The sequence below is a fragment of the Leucopleurus acutus genome (assembly GCF_964270905.1).
Source record: "Leucopleurus acutus genome assembly, chromosome: 21".
NCBI lineage: Eukaryota > Metazoa > Chordata > Mammalia > Artiodactyla > Delphinidae > Leucopleurus > Leucopleurus acutus.
The window spans coordinates 9,285,355-9,309,803 of record NC_139163.1 but is presented as its reverse complement, the minus strand read 5'-3'; the positions used below and the strand labels follow the sequence as shown (position 1 = coordinate 9,309,803).

At 39.5% G+C, this 24,449-nt stretch overlaps 1 protein-coding gene across 1 annotated transcript in view; it reads right to left on the bottom strand.

Annotated features, from left to right (window-relative positions):
• Nucleotides 1-24,449, bottom strand: part of CSMD1 (CUB and Sushi multiple domains 1) — a gene marked incomplete at its 3' end in the record, with an annotated part of 1,744,596 nt that overhangs the window by 380,887 nt on the left and 1,339,260 nt on the right. Inside the window, exons 11-12 of the mRNA XM_082863948.1 lie at nucleotides 23,207-23,310; nucleotides 1,536-1,648 (exon numbers count right to left, since the gene is read on the bottom strand). Of these exons, the coding sequence (XP_082720074.1) occupies nucleotides 1,536-1,648; nucleotides 23,207-23,310 (217 nt within the window). The remainder of the gene's footprint in view (nucleotides 1-1,535; nucleotides 1,649-23,206; nucleotides 23,311-24,449) is intronic.

The window sequence follows — 24,449 nt, the reverse complement described above, 5'->3', positions numbered from 1 at the left end:
TACTGACATAGAGAACATGAAAGCACAGATCGAAAGTTAAATGGTCTGTGTGTTCTTATGTGTGTGTGTTTTTGCCAGTTAAAACAGATGTGCTTCCTGACAGCTATTCTAGGTGCCCTGAGGATGGAAGATCATGAAGGTCATTTTTATTCTTCATATTCCAGTCTCAGATTCCCCTTCTACCTTGTTTCATTCTCAGTTCTTTACCGTTTCTAGCGATCAAGAGACACTGACTCATGGATCATGGTGTGCCCCGAAAGACAGGCGAGGGCTAGCCTGGCTGCTGCACTGTCACCTTCAAAACCAAAGTGCACAAGAAGGGGGTTATGTGAACTAAACCTCTGAACACGTGGAAGCAGTAAGCGGTTTGTTGATTTTGTTTTTGTGAGGGTGGCAGTGGGACAGGGTTTTCTTTTTTTTTGGTGGGAATAGGAAGAGAGAAGTTAATTTTTTTTAAGATGTAGTCATTTTATAAAGGTTTGCCTGTAAGCCTGGAACCTTTTGGGAATGTCTAATAGAAGGAAATATCATTGATTTCCCAAAAGATGTAGGACACTTGAGGAAGGGCAAGGCTGAGCAGAGGCTGGCAATCTAGAGGAACACATGGATGGGGCAGCTGTGTCCCGCATGTACAGTCAATACTCGAGTCAACAGCAGACTATCTGGGAGTCTTGCAAAAAAGTTTGTAAATGTAGGTTATCTCAGGTTCATTATATTATTCTTTCTACTTCTGTTTGCATTTTGAAGTTTTTCATAATTAAAAAATGTTTTAAGAAATACCAATCAATATGCTCCGGTTAAGAGATGTGTTTCCTAGGAGCTCCAGAGGAAACAATATAGGTGGAACAGTCCGGTGAGGCTGTTTAAAGAGGCAGGACACAGAGCCCGGGGCCCTGGTCACCGCACAGCAGCTACTTCACCACGGCAAACCGTTCACTGCGGTGGCGGCTCCTCATCATCTCATGACTCAGAGACGAAGCCAACCTCCCTGAAGGAGCATTCTCTTCTCCAGAGCAAGCATAACTCATAACTCTCAAAGCAAGGTTATTTTTCTCCTATACAAGTACTTAGTAGATTTTTTCCAACTCTGTCTAGATTTCCCTGTCTTCCATTAGAAACCCACACATTTGTACCTGAGGATGTATACAATAAACTTCATCGAGTTGATGCCACTCAAATTCATACTTTGTTCAAAATGCTTCCCTTAGTTATAAGCATAACAACTTCCCTCGGGAAGAGCTAAAATGCCAAGATTGACAAGTGTGAACACATTTCCTGGCTTACATTTTATACTTGATCTCAATCTTCGTTTTGCCACAGTAACGGCGAGCCAAGCTTTCGAGAAGTTAACGTTTCTCCCTTGCAAAAACAAGCTATAAGTAGAACTTTAATTACAGAAGTTGCAAATAATTAGTCCTTATTTTTAAACATTGTTCTGACTTGTCAGTTTTATTTACACCTAACACATAGAAAATGGTCCTGGCCATCTGCAGGAAAGCTGGTTTTAAATGCTGCTAAGTGTGTTCGGGCCATACCTTGGTAAACAGCTTTAAATCCAGGCGAGGCGATGCTGTCATCAGACTGTAGATGTAGCCACATCTGGTTGCTCATACTCACAATAAGGTCAGGAACACTGGATCCAGTGAGTCTGCAGAGAAAAGAAATGTCAAAACCATTGTTTAAGGCACCAAATATCTCCACTTTTTCCTTCAAGGCGTGGGGGGAATCCTGCTGCTTAAACAGACAAGCCATAGGTATAGATATATAAAGATAGCAAGACCGTCCTTTAAAGAATCTATAGCCATTTGTAATTCATATTCATATTTGAATCACAATATCTTGGTCTTTTACAGTAATTATTCTATATTATAGCTGTGAATTTGTATCTTTGATTTTAAAAATCGACTTAGGGTGAGCAACCCTCCCATGTATCTGACACTGAAGTTCTTCTCTGGGTGCAGGACTGTCAGTGCTAAAACTGGGGCAGCACTGGACAAACTGGGAGGGTTGGTCACCCTATGTGCCTTACTGCTCTGCGGTGATATAACGTCACATCATTAATAGGAAAGCATGTCTAAGCTAAGAAAAGTTCTGATTCATTCACGTAATGCTTGGGTTACACACTCTGGAATTATCATGTCCCTTTACCACAAAAATTATATCATAGGATGGAAACTTCTTTAGCACTGAAAGGAAATGAGCTATCAGGCCATGAAATGACATGGAGGAAATGTAAATGCACTAAGTGAAAGAAAACAATCTGAAAAGGCCACTACAGGATGATTCCAACCCTAGGACATTCCAGAAAAGGTGAAACTATGTAAACAGCAAAAAGATCAGTGGTTGATGGGTTGGGAAGTGGGAGGGATGAATAGGTGGAGCACAGAGGATTTTTAGGGCAATGAAAATACTTTGTATGATACTGTAATGATGGATACACGTCATTATACATTTGTCCAAACCCATAGACTGCAACATCAAGAGTGAACCCTAATGTAAACCACGAACTTTGGGTGATGATGAGGTGTCCACACAGGTTCATCCTTGGGAAAAAGTTGCACCATTTGGTGGGGGATATTAATTGGGAGGCTGTGCATGTGTGCAGGCAGTGGGTATATCTCTGTATCTCCCTCTTAGTTTTGCTCCGAATATAAAACTACTCTAAATAAAGTTTGGATATAAATACACACACACACACACACACACACACATAGGAAAACAAAGTTAAGCACACATTACAAGAATATTGACAAGGAGAACTGCATGCACAGCAGAGACAGATTTGGCAAATGTATGGAACTTTCCAGCTGCATGTTAAAGTCCAGGTCACAGCGAATGGAATTTTCAGTGAAGCATTCATTGTGTATTAACAAAACAGTCAGCGGGGCCTTCAAGATGGCGGAGGACTAAGACATGGAGGTCACCTTCCTCCCCACAAATACATCAAAAATACATCTACATGTGGAACAACTCCTACAGAACACCTACTGAACACTGGCAGAAGACCTCAGACCTCCCAAAAGGCAAGAAACTCCCCACGTACCTGGGTAGGGCAAAAGAAAAAAGAATAAACAGAGACAAAACAATAGGGACAGGACCTGCACCAGTGGGAGGGAGCTGTGAAGGAGGAAAGTTTTCTACACACTAGGAAGCCCCTTCGCAGGTGGCGGAGGGGGAAACTTCGGAGCCGCAGAGGAGAGCGCAGCCACAGGGGTGCGGAGGGCAAAGCGGAGAGATTCCCGCACAGAGGATCAGTGCCGACCAGCACTCACCAGCCCGAGAGGCTTGTCTGCTCACCCGCCGGGGGGGGCGGGGCTGGGAGCGGAGGATCGGGCTTCAGAGGGTCAGATCCCACGGAGAGGACTGGGGTTGGCAGCATGAACACAGCCTGAAGGGGGCTAGTGCCCACAGCTAGCCAGGAGGGGGTCCTGGAAAAAGCATGGAGCTGCCGAAGAGGCAAGAAACCATTGTTTTGGGTGCACGAGGAGAGAGGATCAAGAGTGCTGCTTAAAGGAGCTAAAGAGACGGGCATGAGCCGCGGCTATCAGCACGGACCCCAGAGACGGGCACAAAACACTAAGGCTGCTGCTGCAGCCACCAAGTAGCCTGTGTGCGAGCACAAGTCACTGTACACACCTCCTTTCCTGGGAGCTTGTGCAGCCCGCCACTGCCACGGTCCCGTGATCCAGGGACAACTTCCCCGGGAGAACACACGGTGTGCCTCAGGCTGGTGCAATGTCACACCAGGATCTGCAGCCGCAGGCTCACCCCGCATCCCATACCCCTCGCTCCCCCTAGCCTGAGTGAGCCAGAGACCTCTAATGAGCTGCTCCTTTAACCCCGTCCTGTCTAGACAAAGAACAGACGCCCTCCGGCGACCTACACGCAGAGGCGGGGCCAAACCCAAAGCTGAACCCCAGGAGCTGCGCGAACAAAGAAGAGAAAGGGAAATCTCTCCCAGAAGCCTCAGGAGCGGTGGATTAAATCTCTACAATCAACTTGATGTACCTGCATCCGTGGAATACCTGAATAGAAAACAAATCATCCCAAAAGTGAGGTGGTGGACTTTGGGAACAACTGCAGACTTGGGGTTTCCTTTCTGCATGTAATTTGTTTCTGGTTTTATGCTTATCTTAGTTTACTATTTAGAGCTTATTATCATTGGCAGATTTGTTTATTTATTTGGTTGCTCTCTTCCTTTTTATATATATATTATTTTTTCCTTTTTTTCTCTTTTTTGTGAGTGTGTATGTGGATGCTTCTTTGTGTGATTTTGTCAGTATAGCTTTACTTTTACCATTTGTTCTAGGTTTCGGTCTGTCCATGTTTTGTTTTATGTATAGTTTTTAGCGCTTGTTATCATTGGATTTGCTTTTTTTGGTTTGGTTGCTCTCTTCTTTCCCTCTTTCTTTTTAAAATTACTTTTAAACTTTTCTATTTTTAATAATTGTTTTATTTTAGTAACTAATTTATTTATTTATTTATTTATTTTCTCCCTTTTCTTCTAAGCCGCATGGCTGACAGGGTCTTGGTGCTCCGGTCGGGTGTCAGGCCTGAGCCTCTGAGATGGGAGAGCACAGTTCAGGACATTGGTCTACCAGAGACCTCACAGCTCCACATATTATCAAACGGCGAAAGCTCATCCAGAGATCTCCATCTCAACACTAAGACCCAGTTCCACTCAGTGAACAGCAAGCTACACTGCTGGACACCCTATGCCGAACAACTAGCAAGGCAGGAACACAACCCTACCCATTAGCAGAGAGGCTGGCTAAAATCATAATAAGATACAGACATCCCAAAACACACCACCGGATGCAGTCCAGTCCACCAGAAAGACAAGATCCAGTCTCATCCACCAGAACCCAGGCATCAGTCCCCTCCACTAGGAAGCCTACACAGCCCACTGAACCAAACTTACCCACTGGGGGCAGACACCAAAAGCAATGGAAAATAAGAACCTGCAGCCTGCGAAAAGGAGGCCCTAAACACTGTAAGTTAAGCAAAATGAGAAGACAGAGAAACACACAGCAGATGAAGGAGCAAGGTAAAAACCCACCACACCAAAGAAATGAAGAGGAAATAGTCTACATGAAAAAGAATTCAGAGTAATGATAGTAAAGATGATCCAAAACCTTGGAAATAGAATGGAAAAGTTAGAAGAAATGTTTAACAAGGACCTAGAAGAACTAAAGAGCAAACAAACAATGATGAACAACACAATAAATCGAATTAGCAATACTCTAAAGGAATCAATAGCAGAATAACTGAGGCAGAAGAACGGATAAGTGACCTGGAAGATAAAATAGTGGAAATAACTACCACAGAGCAGAATAAACAAAAAAGAATGAAAAGAATTGAGGATAGTCTCAGAGACCTCTGGGAAAACATTAAATGCACCAACACTCGTATTATAGGGGTCCCAGAGAAGAAAAGAAAAAGAAAGGGACTGAGAAAATATTTGAAGAGATTATACTTGAAAACTTCCCTAATATGGGAAAGGAAATAGTCAATCAACTCCAGGAAGCACAGAGAGTCCCATACAGGATAAATCCAAGGAGAAACATGCCAAGACACATACTAATCAAACTATCAAAAATTAAATACAAAGTAAAAATATTAAAAGCAGCAAGGGAAAAGCAACAAATAACATACAACAGAATCCCCATAAGGTAACAGCTGATCCTTCAGCAGAAACGTTGCAAGCCAGAAGGGAGTGGCAGGACATATTTAGAGTGATGAAAGGGAAAAACCTACAACCAAGATTACTCTACCCAGCAAGGATCTCATTCAGATTTGACAGAGAAATTAAAACCTTTACAGGCAAGCAAAAGCTAAAGGAATTCAGTGCCACCAAACCAGCTTTACAACAAATGCTAAAGTGACTTCTCTAGGCACGAAACACAAGAGAAGGAAAAGACCTACAATAACAAACCCAAAACAACTAAGAAAATGGTAATAGGAACATACATATCAATAACTACCTTAAATGTAAATGGATTAAATGCTCCAACCAAAAGACATAGAATAGCTGAATGGATACAAAAACAAGACCCGTATATATGCTGTCTACAAGAGACCCACTTCAGACCTAGGGACACATACAGATTGAAAGCGAGAGGATGGAAAAAGATATTCCATGCAAATGGAAATCAAAAGAAGGCTGGAGTAGCAATTCTTGTATCAGACAAAATAGACTTTAAAAGAAAGACTATTACAAGAGACGAAGGACACTACATAATGATCAAGGGATTGATCAAAGAAAAAGATATAACAATTGTAAATATTTATGCATCCAACATAGGAGCATCTCAATACATAAGGCAAGTGCTAACAGCCATAAAAGGGGAAATCGACAGTAACACAAAAATAGTAGGGGACTTTACCACCCCACTTTCATCAATGGACAGATCATCCAAAATGAAAATAAATAAGGAAACACAAGATTTAAATGACATTAAACAAGATGGACTTAGTTGATATTTATAGGACATTCCATCCAAAAACAACAGAATACACTTTCTTCTCAAGTGCTCGTGGAACATTCTCCAGGATAGATCATATCTTGGGTCACAAATCAAGCTTTGGTAAATTTAAGAATATTGAAATTGTATCAAGTATCTTTTCCAACCACAGCGCTATGAAACTAGATATCAATTACAGGAAAAAATCTGTAAAAAATGCAAACATGTGGAGGCTAAACAATACACTACTAAACAACCGAGGGATCACTGAAGAAATCAAACAGGAAATCAAAAAATACCTGCAAGTAAATGACAATGAAAACACGACAACCCAAAACCTATGGGATGTAGCAAAAGCAGTTCTAAAAGGGAAGTTTATAGCAATACAATCCTACCTCAGGAAACAAGAAACATCTCAAATAAACAACCTAAACTTACAACTAAAGCAATTGGAGAAAGAACAAAAGAAACCAAGGTTAGCAGAAGGAAAGAAATCATAAAATCAGAACAGAAATAAATGAAAAAGAAATGAAGGAAACGATAGCAGAGATCAATAAAATTAAAAGCTGGTTATTTGAGAAGATAAACAAAATTGATAAACCATTAGCCAGACTCATCAAGAAAAAAAGGGAGAAGACTAAAATCAATAGAATTAGAAATGAAAAAGTAGCAACTTACACTGCAGAAATACAAGGGATCATGAGCGATTACTATAAGCAACTATATGGCAATAAAATGGACAACCTGGAAGAAATGGACAAATTCTTAGAAAACCACAATTTTCCAAGACTGAACCAAGAGGAAATAGAAAATATAAACAGACCAACCACAAGCACTGAAATTGAAACTGTGATTTAAAATCTTCCAACAAACAAAAGCCCAGGACCTGATGGCTTCACAGGCGAATTCTATCAAAAGTTTAGAGAAGAAGGGCTTCCCTGACGGTGCAGTGGTTGGGAGTCTGCCTGCCGATGCATGGGACGTGGGTTTCTGCCCCAGTCCGGGGGGATCCCACATGCCGCAGAGCGGCTGGGCCCATGAGCCATGGTTGCTGGGCCTGAGTGTCCGGAGCCTGTGCTCCGCAGCGGGAGAGGCCACGGCAGTGAGACACCCACGTACCGCAAAAAAAAAAAAAAAAGTTTAGAGAAGAGCTAACACCTATCCTTCTCAAACATTTGCAAAATTATGCAGAGGGAGGAACACTCCCAAACTCATTCTATGAGGCCACCATCACTCTGATACCAAAACCAGACAAAGATGTCACAAAAAACGAAAACTACAGGCCAATATTACTGATGAACATAGATGCAAAATCTGAACAAAATAATAGCAAACAGAATTCAACAGCACATTAAAAGGTTCATACACCATGATCAAGTGGGGTATATGCAATCAATCAATGTGATAAACCATATTAACAAATTGAAAGATAAAAACAATATGATCATCTCAATAGATGCAGAAAAAGCTTTTGACAAAATTCTGCATGCATTTATGATTAAAACCCGTCAGAAAGTGGGCATAGAGGGAACTTACCTCAACATAATAAAGGCCATGTATGACAAACCACAGCCAACATCATTCTCACTGGTGAAAAACTGAAAGTATTTCCACTAAGATCAGGAACAAGACAAGGTTGTCCACTCTTACCACTCTTATTCAACATAGTTTTGGAAGTTTTAGCCACAGCAATCAGAGAAGAAAAAGAAATAAAAGGAATCCAAATTGGAAAAGAAGAAGTAAAACTGTCACTGTTTGCAGATGACATGATATTTCACATAGAGGATCCTAAAGATGCCACCAGAAAACTACTAGAGCTAATCAATGAATCTGGTAAAGCAGCAGGATACAAAATTAATGCACAGAAATCTCTTGCATTCCTATACACTAATGATGAAAAATCTGAAAGAGAAATTAAACAAACACTCCCATTTACCACTGCAACAAAAAGAATAAAATACCTAGGAATAAACCTACCTAGGGAGACAAAAGACCTGTATGCAGAAAACTATAAGACACTGATGAAAGAAACTAAACATGATACAAACAGTTGGAGAGATATACCATGTACTTGGATTGGAAGAATCAATATTGTGAAAATGACTATACTACTCAAAGCAGTCCTCAGATTCAATGCAATCCCTATCAAACTACCAATAACATTCTTCACAGAACTAGAACAAAAATTTCACAATTTGTATGGAAACACAAAAGGCCCCGAATAGCCAAAGCCATCTTGAGAAAGAAAAACAAAGCTGGAGGAATCAGGCTCCCTGACTTCTGACTATACCACAAAGCTACAGTAATCAAGACAGTATGGTACTGGCACAAAAAAAGAAATACAGATCAATGGAACAGGATAGAAAGCCCAGAGACAAACCCACACACATATGGTCACCTTATCTTTGATAAAGGAGGCAAGAATATACAATGGAGAAAAGACAGCCTCTTCAATAAGTGGTGCTGGGAAAACTGGACAGCTACATGTAAAAGAATGAAATTAGAAAAATCCCTCACACCATAAACAAGAATAAATTCAAAATGGATTAGAGACCTAAATGTAAGGCCAGACACTATAAAACTCTTAGAGGAAAACATAGGCAGAACACTCTATGACATAAATCACAGCAAGATCCTTTTTTACCCACCTCCTAAAGAAATGGAAATAAAAACAAAAATAAACAAATGGGAGCTAATGAAACTTAAAAGCTTTTGCAAAGCAAAGGAAACCATAAACAAGACGAAAAGACAAACCTCAGAATGGGAGAAAATATTTGCAAATGAAGAAACTGACAAAGGACTCATCTCCAAAACATACAAGCAGCTCATGCAGCTCAATATCAGGAAAAAAAAAAAAAAACAACTCAATTAAAAAAATGGGCAAAAACCTAAACAGACATTTCACCAAGGAAGATATACAGCTGGCCAAGAGGCACATGAAAAGAGGCTCAACATAACTAATCATTAGAGAAATGCAAATCAAAACTAAAATGAAGTATCACCTCATACCAGTCAGAATGGCCATCATCAAAAAATCTACAAATAATAAATGCTGGAGAGGGTGTAGAGAAAAGGGAACCCTCTTGCACTGTTCATCAGAATGTAAATGGATACAGCCACTATGGAAAACAGTGTGGAGTTTCCTTAAAAAACTAAAAATAGAACAACCATATGACCCAGCAATCCCACTACTGGGCATATACCCTGAGAAAACCATCATTCAAAAAGAGTCATGTACCACAATGTTGATTGCAGCTCTATTTACAGTAGCCAGGACATGGAAGCAACCTAAGTGTCCACTGACAGATGAATGGATAAAGATGTGACACATATATACAATGGAATATTACTCAGCCATAAAAAGAAACGAAATTGAGTTATTTGTAGTGAGATGGATGGACCTAGAGTCTGTCATAGAGAGTGAAATAAGTCAGAAAGAGAAAAACAAATACCATATGCTAACACATATATATGGAATCTAAAGAAAAAAAAATGGCTCTGAAGAACCTATGGGCAGGACAGGAATAAAGACACAGACGTAGAGAATGGACTTGAGGACACGGGGAGGGGGAAGGGTAAGCTGGGATGAAGTGAGAGAGTGGCATGGACATATATACACTACCAAATGTAAAACAGATAGCTAGTGGGAAGCAGCCGCATAGCACAGGGAGATCAGCTCGGTGCTTTGTGTCCACCTAGAGTGGTGGGATATGGAGGGTGGGAGGGAAATGCAAGAGGGAGGAGGTATGGGGATATATGTATATGTATAGCTGATTCACTTTGTTATACAGCAGAAACTAACACACCATTGTAAAGCAATTATACTCCAATAAAGATGTTTAAAAATAAAAAAAAACAGTCACACAGCGGCTGCTGTCAGCCAGTGAGAAGAAACACTCAATTCATTGACTGAAGTCAATGTGCTGACAGAAAAGCATGTTGAAAGAGAAAAAGTGTAAGAAAAAAATCAATTCAACCAAAACAAATGCCTCTAATCAAATAGGAAGCTTTGCTTTCAGCAAAGTTGTTTCAGGGATATGAGCACATGCTTTGCCCTATCAATCACATCATTTGTGAATCAACACAACCTTCTCACCTGAGGCGCTACAATGTACATGATTCTTCAGAGGAAGATGAACAACGCCTAATACACGTTAAGGAACTCACACAGTATTACATACAAATTGAAAAAAAGGAAGTATTTCAGTGAGTGATGTGCACTCATGAAATATGAAAATGTACTTCTTTCTGAAGATTTGTCTTCATTGGAAAGACTGTTCCCTTATGTTTGGTTGTTCTATTTGTTTGTTTGAAGAGAGATTTTTTTTTCCCTATGCATAGATTTTATTGAAGTGTAACATACCAAAAAGGGCACAAAGCATGAATGTCTGGCATTAATGTCTTCTTTGACTTATAATTATAAAGCTATACCATTCTTTCTTCTGTTGGTTAGTCCTTAGAAGGAGTATTTTTTCTAGCCTTTTGCTTTCAACTGTTCTATGTATATAAATATTTCATGTTTGTATATGTAAGCATCAAATACTTATTTTACATTATTGTTGATTTACTTATTTTATTTATATTATTTTTATCTAATCAGAGATTTTATCCTTTTATTTAGAATATAATTACTAATAAAAGTTCATTTTTCTTTTTTTCTCTTTTGATTAGTCAATTTTTAAAATTGTCCCTTTAAGCTAACAGCATGTTTCTTTCCCCCAAGACTTCAAAGATATCATTCTGTTGTCTTTTTACTTTTTTTTTACTTTATATTGAGAAAACTTCCATTGAACTTATATTTGCCGTTTTGAAAATAACACTTCTTTGTTTATACTACTTGTAAGATCTTTCCTTGTCCTGTTTTTCAGAAGATTTATTATAATGTGCCAGGCTGAGGTTTTTCTTATTATGCCTACTGTCTTGTAGAATTTCTTGAATCTCTATCCTGATGTCTGTTGTCAATATTGGAAAATTCTTGGTGATAATGTCTTCAAAGATTAGTTATGTCCCATTTTCTCTCTCTTTCTCTTCTTCAATGCCAATTACACACATGTTTTCTGTACATTTTTTTTCTGCTTCAGGTTGAATATTTTCTACTAATCTATCTTCCAGTTCAAGCCTCATCTATTGAGTTCTTTATTTCAGATGTTGTATTTTTTAATTCTTAAAACTTTCATTTGGTTTGTTATGAATTCCGGTTTTCTGGCAAAATTCTTGATCATTTTATTTATATTCTTAAATATATAAATCATAGTTAATTATCAAAGTCCCTTAGTGATAACTATAATATCTAGATGTCCTTTTCCTTTTGTATTGTCTGTCTCTCGGTTTTGGGTCATTGGGTGTTATTTCTAGACATTTTGGTTGAATGCTAGACTTTGTGTTACGCCATCATAGAAGCTATGTGTGTTGTTATCTTCCTTCTTGGAGGATTTAATTTTCTTCTGGCAGTGAGAGTGATCACCTTGATTCAGTCAGTCTTTAGAAGGATTCCAGACTTCATTTCAAGGTTGTTGATTTCTCAGTGCCTACCCCTTCTTATGTCACAGTCCACAGACTATAAATATATGCATTTATACATTTCATCATTCATCAACAAGCCATATAATTTTACCTCTTCCACATTCCTTTCACCATTTCTTTCTGTCTCCACTTTCTCAGTTTGAGTGTCTCATAGCAACATCACTGAACTAGCCTCCTAATTTATCCTCCTGATTCTTATATCACTTCCCCCCACCTTTGATTTAATTTTAAGTTGTTAAAAACTTATCATGTAGAAATTTTTCGCACACTGAAAAGATTTATACTGTCAAGTTAACTATTTCAGAAATACCTCTGAGTATAAATATTTGAATTTATTTTATTTCTGCACTGGACTTCATTTTAATACAGTTTTATGTTAGTCTATTGATTCACATAAAACTAAATAAGCAGGTACTTGGCTACACTACAAAGTTCCTTCAATCGAAGTCAAATTAAGATGATTTGTGGGACTTCCCTGGTGGTCCAGTGATTAAATTTCTGTGCTTCCACTGCAGGGGGTACGGGTTTGAACAGTGGCCTGCGAACTAAGATCCTGCATACTGCACAGAGTGGCCAATTTTTTTTTAATTAAGAAAATAATAAAAATAAAGATGACTTGCATTACTCAAGTTTTAGAATTTAAGCCTGATACTTAAGTGACTGATATATTTATGAACATGACTATAAGACAGCTTGGTACAATTAATTATTTAACATGTTTAAAAAATTACTTGAACATTCAAAAAGTATTTTTGTGTTAATTTTTTTATATTTTACAAAATTATTTTAGAATTATTTAAAAGAAAAGAAAGTATTTCCCTTTTAGTTCTTTTTTCCAGAAGTATTTTAGTTTGCTAGCACCAATGGAAAAAAGATGTTTAAAATAATGAAGCAAATATTGTTAACCCTGTGCAACTGTTTATCTGTTGGAAACAGGATTTTTTGTTTCCATAACTGAAAAATAAAATAAATGCTAGTTTTGGTAAAATACTTTAACAGCCATCATAACACATAAGCTATAATTGCTTTCTTTAAAGCAGTTTTATTTTCTCCCAAAATGACTTTCTAGTACATAGTGTTTTAAATTAAACTTAAAAATAAAATTATTCCAATGAATTGCTAAGAAATTTGACTTGTTAAAAAACGATAATAAAATTGCCTTTGGAAAACAGAGCCATCATATTGGAGGTGCCAGCTCCCCACTGCCCTCCCCTCCCATTGCTCAACCTGTTGCTCCAACCATGCTGGTGTTTTAACCATTCTCCAAAAATACTGGCACCTCTCTGCCTCCAGGTTTTTGGCAAATCCTGAAATCACTGCCTGGAGTGCCTATGCTCCCTGGATAAGGAGTTCTTACAGTATTTGAGGATTCTCACTTGGCATTTCTTTTTTTTTGTTTTTTTGTTTTTGTTTTTGCGGTACGCGGGCCTCTCACTGTTGTGGCCTCTCCTGTTGTGGAGCACAGGCTCCGGACGCGCAGGCTCAGCAGCCATGGCTCACGGGTCCAGCTGCTCCGCGGCATGTGGGATCTTCCCGGACCTGGGCATGAACCCGTGTCCCCTGCATCGGCAGGCGGACTCTCAACCACTGCGCCACCAGGGAAGCCCCTCACCTGGCATTTCTTAACTCCCTTAGGTGATGCAGGTATCTTTTTTCTCTAGGTCACTGGAGGACCCTGCATACACCTCACCGAAGACAAACATTCACAGGCATCTACTTCCTCCTTCTCCTACCAAATTCTAAACCTTCTTGAGTGCAAGCTGATATCACTTGGCCTTTAATCCCCAGACTCTTGCGTATAAAATGCACCATTTCTTTGAACAAATGCATAAATGAAAATGTAAATTAATCTCCATTAAAATTCATTAAATATCTACATGTTTAAATTTCATAGGAATATCTCCAACTAATGATTTAAATTTTTGTTTGATCTTAGCATACCAAGGACTTGGTATTTGAGGTTCTGTTGAAGCTCTGCCTTTAATTTACCCTGTGGTTTTAGCTAAATTATTTTACATCTGTGTCAGGTTCTTCATCTGGGAAACAACTGTATTAAATTACCTTCAAGGAATCATTCAGACCTAAAATTCTCTTATCTTTTTGATAGAGTTCAACCATGGTCAAGCTGTCTTAACCTCAGTGGTTTGATATGCCTCCTTGCAATCAGGATCAGTGTTCAACTGAAATCAGCAGTATCTTTGTATGTTCCAGCGTATTGAATCATTAACCCAAAAGGAAGGAAATGACTTTTGATCATGTGTTTGTTCCTTCCCTGCAACCAGGGCATACTGCATCGAGAGAACAGCTAAAGTCTTTCACGTGAAAATGGTCATTGTTCTTTAAAGCTTAACTGCACCCAGGTGAGGCAGTAACTTCATGATGCTTTGGTTGCTACTAATATTACATCGTATGCGAAGGCCATCTCATTTCTGGACAGGTCTTCTTTTTGGCCCTTGTTAAATGATTCAACAGTTCTATCCTCACATACATGAAATACATCTGCTGGAAAGGGATTGTGAAATCAAACTGGGTGCTTTCACTCAGCACAGCACCATGCAATTCCCACATTGCTGTGTGTGTCAGTAGTTTGTTCCTTGGTACTGATGAACAGAACTTCCTTGTATGAATATACCAAGGTGTGTCTATCTATTCACCTGTCCAAGGACATTTACGCTGTTTCCAGTTGTTTGGCCATTATGAATAGAGTTAACTCTATTCATGTAGGGCAAATTTTATTTCTTTAGGGTAAATACCTAGGAATGGGATTGCCAGATTACATGATAAATAAGTACTTAACTTCGTATGAAACTGCCTAACTGTTTTCCAGAATGGCTGTACCATTTTACATTCCACTTGCAGTCTTAAAGAATACACAGTGTACAATTCTATTTATGTGATATTCTCAGAAAGACAAACTATAATGATGGATAATAGATCAGTGCTTCACGGTTTAAGGTGGGAGAGGGTATCACTACAAAGAGAAAGCACAGTTTTGAGGGGTGACAAACTTCTGTATCCTGATTTTGCTGGTCGTTATACAAATCTATACATGTATTAATACTTATAGATCTGTACTCCAAAAAGTCTATTTTACTACATATTCATTAAAGAAATAATTTGTTCAAGCCTGGAGATTAAAAAAAAAACAAAACTCTTGAGTATGCCACAAAGTATGAATCTGATGCAAAGTAACACCTGGAGCACATCAGACCTGCATCCTACTGGCAGGTACCTGAAAGGAAAGTGGTGTGGGAACCTTTAAAGCACACCTTTCAATTGTAAATTGGGCAGTTAGAAAGTAAATGTTACTCACAAGTTAAAACCTGACCTAGCTTTGTGACCGCCTGGAGGGGTGGGATAGGGAAGATGGGAGGGAGGGTGACGCAAGAGGGAAGAGATATGGGAACATATGTATAACTGATTCACTTTGTTATAAAGCAGAAACTAACACACCATTGTAAAGCAATTATACTCCAATAAAGATGTAAAAATAAATTAAAAATTAAATTAATTAAAAATAACCTGACCTAAATTTGACCTATTTTGAAGTCTTTGCATTTTTTAATATCAATAAATTTCATAAATTCTGAGAAAGTATAGGAAATGCAGAGTTACTTAAAATATAAATGTTAGTTGACTGTTTGCCTTGATTGGGTTAATACAGTGTGTGCCGGAGACTAATAAGGAGAGGTTAAGACACAGTGTGTGATCTGTGCAGCACGTGACAAGAACCATGCCCCCCAGGGATGGAGTAAAACACCTTTAGGAAGAGTCAGAGATGCCCTGATACAAACCTTGGTAAAAGGTGGCAGAGCCAGAGTCATAAGTGGACTTCATCATTAAACATACCGAGGCAGAAGGGATTTAAATTCTGGTCTTGGAAGGATAGGCTTGTCATCTGAGGTTTTGCACATCTTTATTTGCAATATTGACCAGACCCTGAGAGCAAATCCGCCTGAAGGCAGTCCTGATCAGAGTTAAAGGTTCTCGATCCACCAGCATCCAGCTGGCTCCTCGTGCAGGGGACTTCCAGGCAACACGGCTATTTACATGACATGTACCAGAACAGAATGCTGAACAGGTGGAGAGGAACAGAACTCTTTTACCTCAAGCTGACTTTGAAAAATCACTCAAGGCAGTGGTTTTATAGAATAAATGATCATACTATTATATATAAAGTTAAATAAACCTGGAGATCAACAGTACATACACTGAAGCTGATAGAATTTCCCCACTGGCACCAACATGAAATTAGAGCAAGCTTTTCAGTGAGTGTGACTCCTGCACACATTTCATTCAAATGCGACAGCTTTTATTCACCGTGCTGGAATCCATTCTAGCCAGGTGGCATAGAAGATGACGTTAGTTACATCAATGGTCTGCCATCACCAGGTTAAATCCACTAAACAGTATCAGAATTGTTAAGCCTTTCTATGTGGAGCTGTAGACAAAATATCTAATCCAAACTTCTATCTTTCACTTCAAAGAAAAAAAGTTTACTAAGGCCCATAATGAAGTTATTTTACAGACTTCTGTTACTGAGTGCAGCCCAGATGATTTAAAAGTATATGGACACAGACACATTTTTTTCCATTCTCTTCCTTGATAAGCTCAGATATGAACCCTCAAAATGGCACGGGACACAACCAGGAGAGGACTCTGAAGGCAAGCTGGTTTGAGACTCCAGGGTCAGAGAACCAACGCAGTGCAGGCTGTCTGTGTGGCCCCCCCAAAAACAGAGGACCACCAGACCTGGCGTTTCCTGAACCCTGACCGGGCAACAGAAGGCTCCAGGTAAGCTCCATCCTCACGGGGATGCAAGGGGTATCCCTCAAACAACATAAGGAAGACCAGCACCACCAGCATGGGGGATGGATGAAGGGACCTTGGTAACCACAGGTGTCCAGGGCAAGCCTTCACCTTCCCCGGGGCCCGAGCCTCCCTTTTCTGAGTAAAGCAGAACCTGTGACAGAGACCAGCCACACCAGTGACCCAATCCAGGAAGACTCTGTCTCTGCCAATCTGAGACTGAGATGCCCCTTCCCTCCCAGAGATAGGGGCAGAGGGAGGGGTGAGGGGACAAGGGGTGAGATGCAGGAGGGAAGCAGTGATGGGGGTTCCCACCAACCTCTCCCCACCAGCAAGGACAAGTGTGAGTCCCACAGGCACCAATCAACTAAGCAGACCCAGACAATGCCGTACATGCTCTGACAGTGAGCCTGTCACTGGAACCCCAGCTGACACAAGTTGGCCGAGAACTGCGTGTTAAGTCTAGCCAGGGTGACTGTCTGCTAAAATAAGAGGTTTATATAATTCCCAGTACATCCTAACATGATAGACAAAACAGCCTGGGTCCAATTATCATACCAAGAACCAAGAAAATCACAACTTCAACAAGAAAAGACAACCAGCTGACAATACCTAAAATGAATCAGATGTTGAAATTACCTGACAAGGATTTTAAAGCAGCCATTGTGTAAATGTTTCAATCATTTACAAATTCTCTGCAATCAAATAAAAAAACAAACAAACAAACAGATGATCCCAGCAAAGAAAGAGAAGTTACGAAAAAGAACCAAATGGAAATTACAGGAGTAAAAATACAATAATAGAAATTTAAAGTAACTAGATGGGCTTATAGTAAGTAGCGCGGAGATGCACGATGACATGTTAACTTGAGAACAGGTCTATAGAATTCGCCCAGACTGAACGGCAGAGAGAAAACACAATGGAAAAAAAGTGAACAAAACCTCAGGGACCTGTGGGTCAAAACAAAAGGCCCAACATCTTATCGTTCAAATCCCAGAAGGAGAGAAAGAGAGTGAGGCTGAAAGGGGGTTTAAAGAAATAATTGCTGAAAACTCCTCAAATTTGGGGAAACACATAACCTACAGTTCTAAGAAACCAAGTGAACCTCAAACAGGATAAACTCAAACAAATCCATGTTAATTAAACAAATCCACCTAATTAAACTTTTGAAAACTAAAGACAAGGAACAAAATCTTGAAAACAGCCCAGAAACCAGTTAGGCAGCCTGCTGTCTCCACGGCCATAAGTCAGGTTCCCCCTGTCTTCCTCTAGCAGAGGGAAGCAATACCTTTGTCAAAAGTTTGTCAGGAGACAATGCGGGCCCAGACAGATTCAGTGAATGGCAGTTCAACTCCTCTTCCTTCTTCCTTTCTAGTATATTCCATTTCCAAAGACAATTCTGAGCACCACATATTTCATTATATTAAGGCAGAGATAATAACTACAGTAATACAATACTATCTTCTCTTCGCATCATACCTTTCACCTTTTTCAAACAACGTTTCATTAGCCGTCTCACTTTACACTTACAACAATGCTTCTGGCTTGCAAAGTTGGCATGAGATGGGGAGCTGGTCTTGCTGCCCTGGAGGTCTTGCGTAGCCCTTACTGTTTTAAATGCACTAAGCCCCCCAAAAGAGAATGACTGCGCCTTTGAGGTTAATTCAATATCAAAAACACAGAACACACACTTTAAATGCTTTTGACTGATGAATCGTGGACGAGAGATCCTTAGCTCTCCAGGGTAACAGTGTAGCAAGCAAGACATGCATTTCCTGGCTCCTTAGAGAAAACTGCCACACTGAGTCAACACTGGGGTTGTAAGTGGCAGAACAGCTGGAAAATGACTAAGGCTGTCTGGACTCCAAATTAGCTGGAACTAGTCTCCCCGCATCTCCCGCAGGTGCTGCCGTTGGGCTGCGCTTCCTTGGGACCTATGCATTCTTCTCCTCTGCAGGAAGGTTCCCCAGAGACCACTTCCATGGGCCCCCAAGGCCGCAGGTCAGTTTGCTTTCCCAGACACCCCAGAACAGATGGAATCCCAAACCTAAAATGCGTGTGTCCAGTGGTCCGGCTATCTCTCCTCTGACAGGGCTGCTGGAATAGAGAACTTAGGCACCATGGAGCGTCCAGAGAGTGGCAGCCTCTGCTAACCCGCCCCAGCGTCATAATGAAGGTCAGGAAGCCTCTGCCTTCTCCACTTGCGGACCATCCCCTCAAAGCCTACTGTTACCCACCTCTGAGCCCTGCAATGTTTGAATTTCAATAAATGTTTCTTCAAAGAATCAAGGAAGAACATTTCCCCATAAAGAGACAAAGGAGAGAAACCTAGCAATGGATGAACTTCACTTCAAGAATAGAGCTTTTAGGATTTGAGTCTGATCTGCACTCTCATATGTGTCCGTGCTCACAGGCAATGTCATTACGAGAATGATTATATGAGGAAAAAGAGTTTTGATCATGTGACTCCAGAATTCTAAGAATCTAAGGAGTGTACTTGCTTTCTAATTTTGAAAAATGGGTTTTTGCCTAGAGAACGTCTAGGTAGCTACCTTTACGTGCTTATTCCTAACATAAATTGCTCAAGCTTTCTCCAAAGCACTGAGATGTACTGTGATCAACTCCTCTGATAATGTCCAAAGAATACATAGACACACACATCAGTTTTCAGTGTCTGCTTTGTTATGGCTGTTGTGTAGTCTTTTAATAAAAAAAGAATGATGCCCTTCACAGCACCCGCAGACAATAGCAGAGGTAGGTGGAGGGCTACCATATGAGGGCTGGAGCCACTTCTAAGCCCAAGAAGCAATTTAAGAACAGTGGATCAACCAGCCATAGGAAACAACTAGTATCCTTATTGGTTAATAGACAAGTGTAGTCAGGCAGAGGCAATACTACTCGCTCACAGATTTCCCTGATACTGACTATTCATCCCTTACAGAGATGGGCACTTAAAACCTGCCACTGGTGCCTGCAATCGCCAAGACATCCTGAAATTAATGCCATGTCCTGGTCACCACTGCTAGTAACTGCAAAGGCCAGAGGAAAGTCGTGAAGAGCAATGTCTCTGGATGCAGTTTTTCTGAAAATTAAACTTGAGAAAATTACCAACATATATTCTTGGAGAGATCTCAATAGAGATTTGCTAAGTGAGTTATTTAATTTTGTTTTAAGTCTGTCATTCTGTAAAAGTAACCTGAATAAATTCATCCATCTCTTGGGAAGACTCGGCTATTGAAAGAGTCCCCCTAACATTCAGTTGTTCTCTTTTTGCGCCAAGAAAGTTAAGAAAATAAAAAGCCATTAACAGAAATTAGAATTTTTAAAAGCATATTTAGGATGAGCCAGTTAGGCTATCTCACTTTCTAAATTTCTCCTGAAAATTAAGATCTGAATAGAATTCCACAGGCCCCCTAAAAAGGGGAACCTATAAAATATTGAGCTCGAGGTAGTAAATATCAGCTGCCCATAAATAAGTTTCTTAACTCAAATTTTATCTGAAATATGTATCATGATAGTCAATGATTCTATACACTGTCTAGTATATAACCATCTCAGCTCATCTGCCATTTCTCCAATTAGATTTTAAACTCCATGCTGAGACTCACATCTGACATGGAAGTACTCAAAAATATTTGTTGCCGTATTCTCTAAAATTGCCTGTTTATCCAAAGACACCAACTGTGATTCTCTTGTTTTTTCTTTTTCTGTAGTTTTGTATACTAAGGAAATATATCAGTGGCTTTGCTTTTCTCTACTGAAGATGATTAAATGCCCAACTGATCTTTGTTACATTATGTTTCCCAAAGGGCATCTCACTTTGATTCAGTTGACTATTTAGTTTTTCCTTTATAGATGTGAGCTATTGAGAGGAGGTTCTAATAACACTTATGTCAAGGTAATACATAGTTTGCTATTGCTCCCTTAACAACAAATAGCATTAAAAAATGCGTGTATGACTTCAGATCTTTAATAGTGACCTAAGGGATTTTATATGGCACTACTTTTCTACATTTATGTTCTACATTTTGCATTTATTTGAAAATTTCTCTCATTTGTTTTAATGATATCCCTTCTTAAATTAGATGTTATGGTAATAATAAAGCTATTTCATGTGTGGTTTGTATTTCTTGGCTCTCCAGTGCATTCACATGCACTATTTCATTTTGCTCCTTACCACAGGCAGGAAAAGTTTATTATACATATTTCATAGCCATAAAAACAGAGGTACAGAGAGGGTCACAGATAGTTAAGAGCAAAGCTAGAGCCAGAAATTCCACCTCTGGCATCCTGGCCTCACTGCTGTCCACTGTATCAGTGACTACAAGTACCGCTCCAGACCAATGCCAGGCTGTGTGCACACAACTGACATGGAAGATTGCAAACAATACAGATATCTGTCCCCAACCTGCAGGAATCCGTATTTTTATAAATAAATGCAATTTAAAGCTAGTAATTGGGCAAAAAAAGAATAACCATTTGGTAAGAGTGTGGGGAAACAGGGACCTTTACATACTGTGGTGGAAAAGAAAATTGATATAAACTTTTGGGGGGATTATTAGAAAAGCCTAATGATGTAAATGAAGATGCTCCTAACTCCTGAAATTCCTCTGCTGGAAATTTTCCTGAAGGCATATGAAACAAGTACGACAATTTGTACAAAGTAGTTTACTGCGTAGCTGCTTAGAAATGCAAGATTACGGGGGGATGGAGAAAAGACAAAGGCTATCAATGAGAATCAGTTAAAAAACATGGCACATCCACATGTAATGATAAGGAATATAGACACTGGAGGAGGATCACGGAGTCTGAACTCCTGCTAGAACAAACGCTAGGTTTGTGAATGGGGGTAAATCTATCTAAGCCTCAGTTTCATCATTTATATGATGAAGACAGTATTAACCCCTAACTCACAGGATTTAGGTGAAGACCAAACAAGATAATATGTATTAGGCATCTAGCACAGTGCATGGTATATAAGAGGTACTCAATAAATGCTATGAGATTACTACTGCTACTATTATAATTATTATCCTAAGTCATGGGCCAGTAACATGATTTTAATTATTAGTAGTAGCAGCTATAAAACATGAGATAAAGATATATACTGATAGGGAACTACATCCAAGATACAATAAAGGAAAAGAGAATGTCCCCAATGCCATCAGAGTGCGGGTCCACTAATTTTAAAGGCACAGACAGATGTTCACTGCAGAACTTTTTACAATGTGAACTACCTCATAAGTAACTGCTAAGTAAGAGAATGAGTGGGTATAACGGCCACCTCTTCTTGTTGTTGTTTTTCCCTAGCAGAATAATACTTTGAAGTTGTCCAGGGCAAGCTTTCTCACAAATAAAGAGAAAATCTCAGCCATGTATAAGCAGACTAAGAGAAAAAAGGTGAAAATCCTGCAGAATGACTTCCATTAGTGAAAGTAGTTTCGGGAGCCCCTACAGGAAGCTGGCTGTGCAAGGTGCGAACGCAGAGGAAGAGGCTGCAAAGACATTTCCTTCTGCACTGAAAACACTGAGGAATGAAGATATCCCTGGGTCATGGTTTTAATATTGCTAGAACAAGTCTCCTAAAAACTGTCCTATCAATATTAAAACCATGACCCGGGGGTATATTCACTCCTCAGCCTCAACTAAGAAGTCCACATGCCACAACTAAAGATCCTGCACGCCACAACGAAGATTCCCCGTGCCGCGACTAAGACCCGGAGAAGCCAAAATAAATAAGTAAATAAATATTTAAAAAAAGAAAAAAAATAATTGTCCAGACTATCCTCATGGCCCTGCATCTGGAAAAGGCTGATGGTGTCCAGGGCGAAGTGGTGCAGACTCTCCCATGAGTCCAGTTGCCAATGGACCAGTGTAGGGATCTGTGTGCTGACATTCACGGTGGGGCCGCTACTGTATTTGCCAGGACTCTGGGTACGGAAGTCCACAGATATAAAGGGCGCTACCACACTGTTCTCCCCACACTCTCTGCTACTTTTAGTATGCAGCTCTACAGAGCGCAAGGCTTTCAGAAGACATATGGCCTTATTCTAGAAGATACTTGTACTTCCCCGAACACTGACAACATAATAAGTAGAAAGAGAGGGGCGGACAAGGAGCAGTTGAGTTGAGAAACTCATCACTTCTACTTTCTGCTTTTCCATATAGTCTAATCTTTTGCCCTATTTTTCAATGATTTAAAATAAAAAACACTGCCACAGATAGAATGCAATCCTGAATTAGTCCTCATCTGAAATCAGATTTAGAAACTACTAATTTAGCCATACATGGCATTTATTAAACTTCTGAGTGGGAATGGAAAGTCTGCACCAGGATCTCAAGGACACATCCGTGTTTGCACAGATAACTTCCTGTTCTGGGAAAGAAGAAACAAGGGAAGATACACTTACACATACAAGACGGTTCTGGTATCACCCACTTTCCCAGCATCGCCCACGGTTAGGGTGTCGTAGCCTCTTTCCAGCTCAAACTCCTCAAAGGCAAGCTTGATGACCTAAATCAAACACAAGAGAGAATTACTTAGCATAACAGGAACTTTCTGGGACCTCACATAATGCAAATATCCAGTTGTAGTATTAATTTTGCTCCATCATTTCACTGTTATTTCAAATGATTTAAAGTTGCTTTTAAAAATAATAATTGTATATATTTGAGAGCCCTCGATTATAGAATTTTATGGAATTCAAAATTGCTATTACTCCAAAGATATTTATCATCAGCTCTAAAAATGAAATTAACCCATATTGTATTGATACTTTAAATCAAATATCTATCAAATATTTATTGTCACATAGTGTTTGGAATGACCAAAAGGTAAATCAGTATAAGCAAAATAAATGGGGACTGCAGTTAATGAGATATATTTTGAGGATACCTAGAACACCAAGGAATAGATATTTTTAGTGTGATGTCTGCAGATTTCATGTATGTACCAATATTAACATACGAAAAAGACCTTCTGAGGCTAGAAAGTTGTCCTCTACATTTAACTTTGCAAAGCCTTGTCTTTTTTTTTTAATAAAGAACAGTTTGTCTAGGTGTTCAACACCATTTAGACAAGACCAGTTTGTGTCTGACACATGGATATATTTGAATACTATGAACTTCTTTCTTCTCATAAAAGAAATGCTTCCTTTGTTGACCAATATTGTGATAAAGGGGGAAGACAGTCTGTCACAAAGTTAGGCTGGAACCCTAGGTGACAAGGAGAAATATATATACAGATAATAGATAGATATCTGTAACATGAAGAAGAGAGAGAGGTAGAGGCTATCACAGACAGATGAAAGAGACAGATGGATAGATGGACAGACAGATATGATGGATAGATGAGATAGGTAGATAAATGACAGAGGGGGAGAGAGAGAGAACAGGAAGTACAGAAACCATAATATTGGAAATACATTTTAATGGGATCTACTTCAGAGTAAATCTGAAACTCTGGAATCCTGTAAAAAACATTAAATGCCTGTTCATTAAACCTGAAAGAAAGACTTAAGTGGTACCAGGGGGAAGGCAGGCTTCTGACTAATATCCAATTTGATGTGTACAATACTGAGCAGGCCCTAACCAGGTGCTTTCCCAAGCAGTGCTAATATGGGATGCATTAATTCTGCTATTGGAAATTCTTAC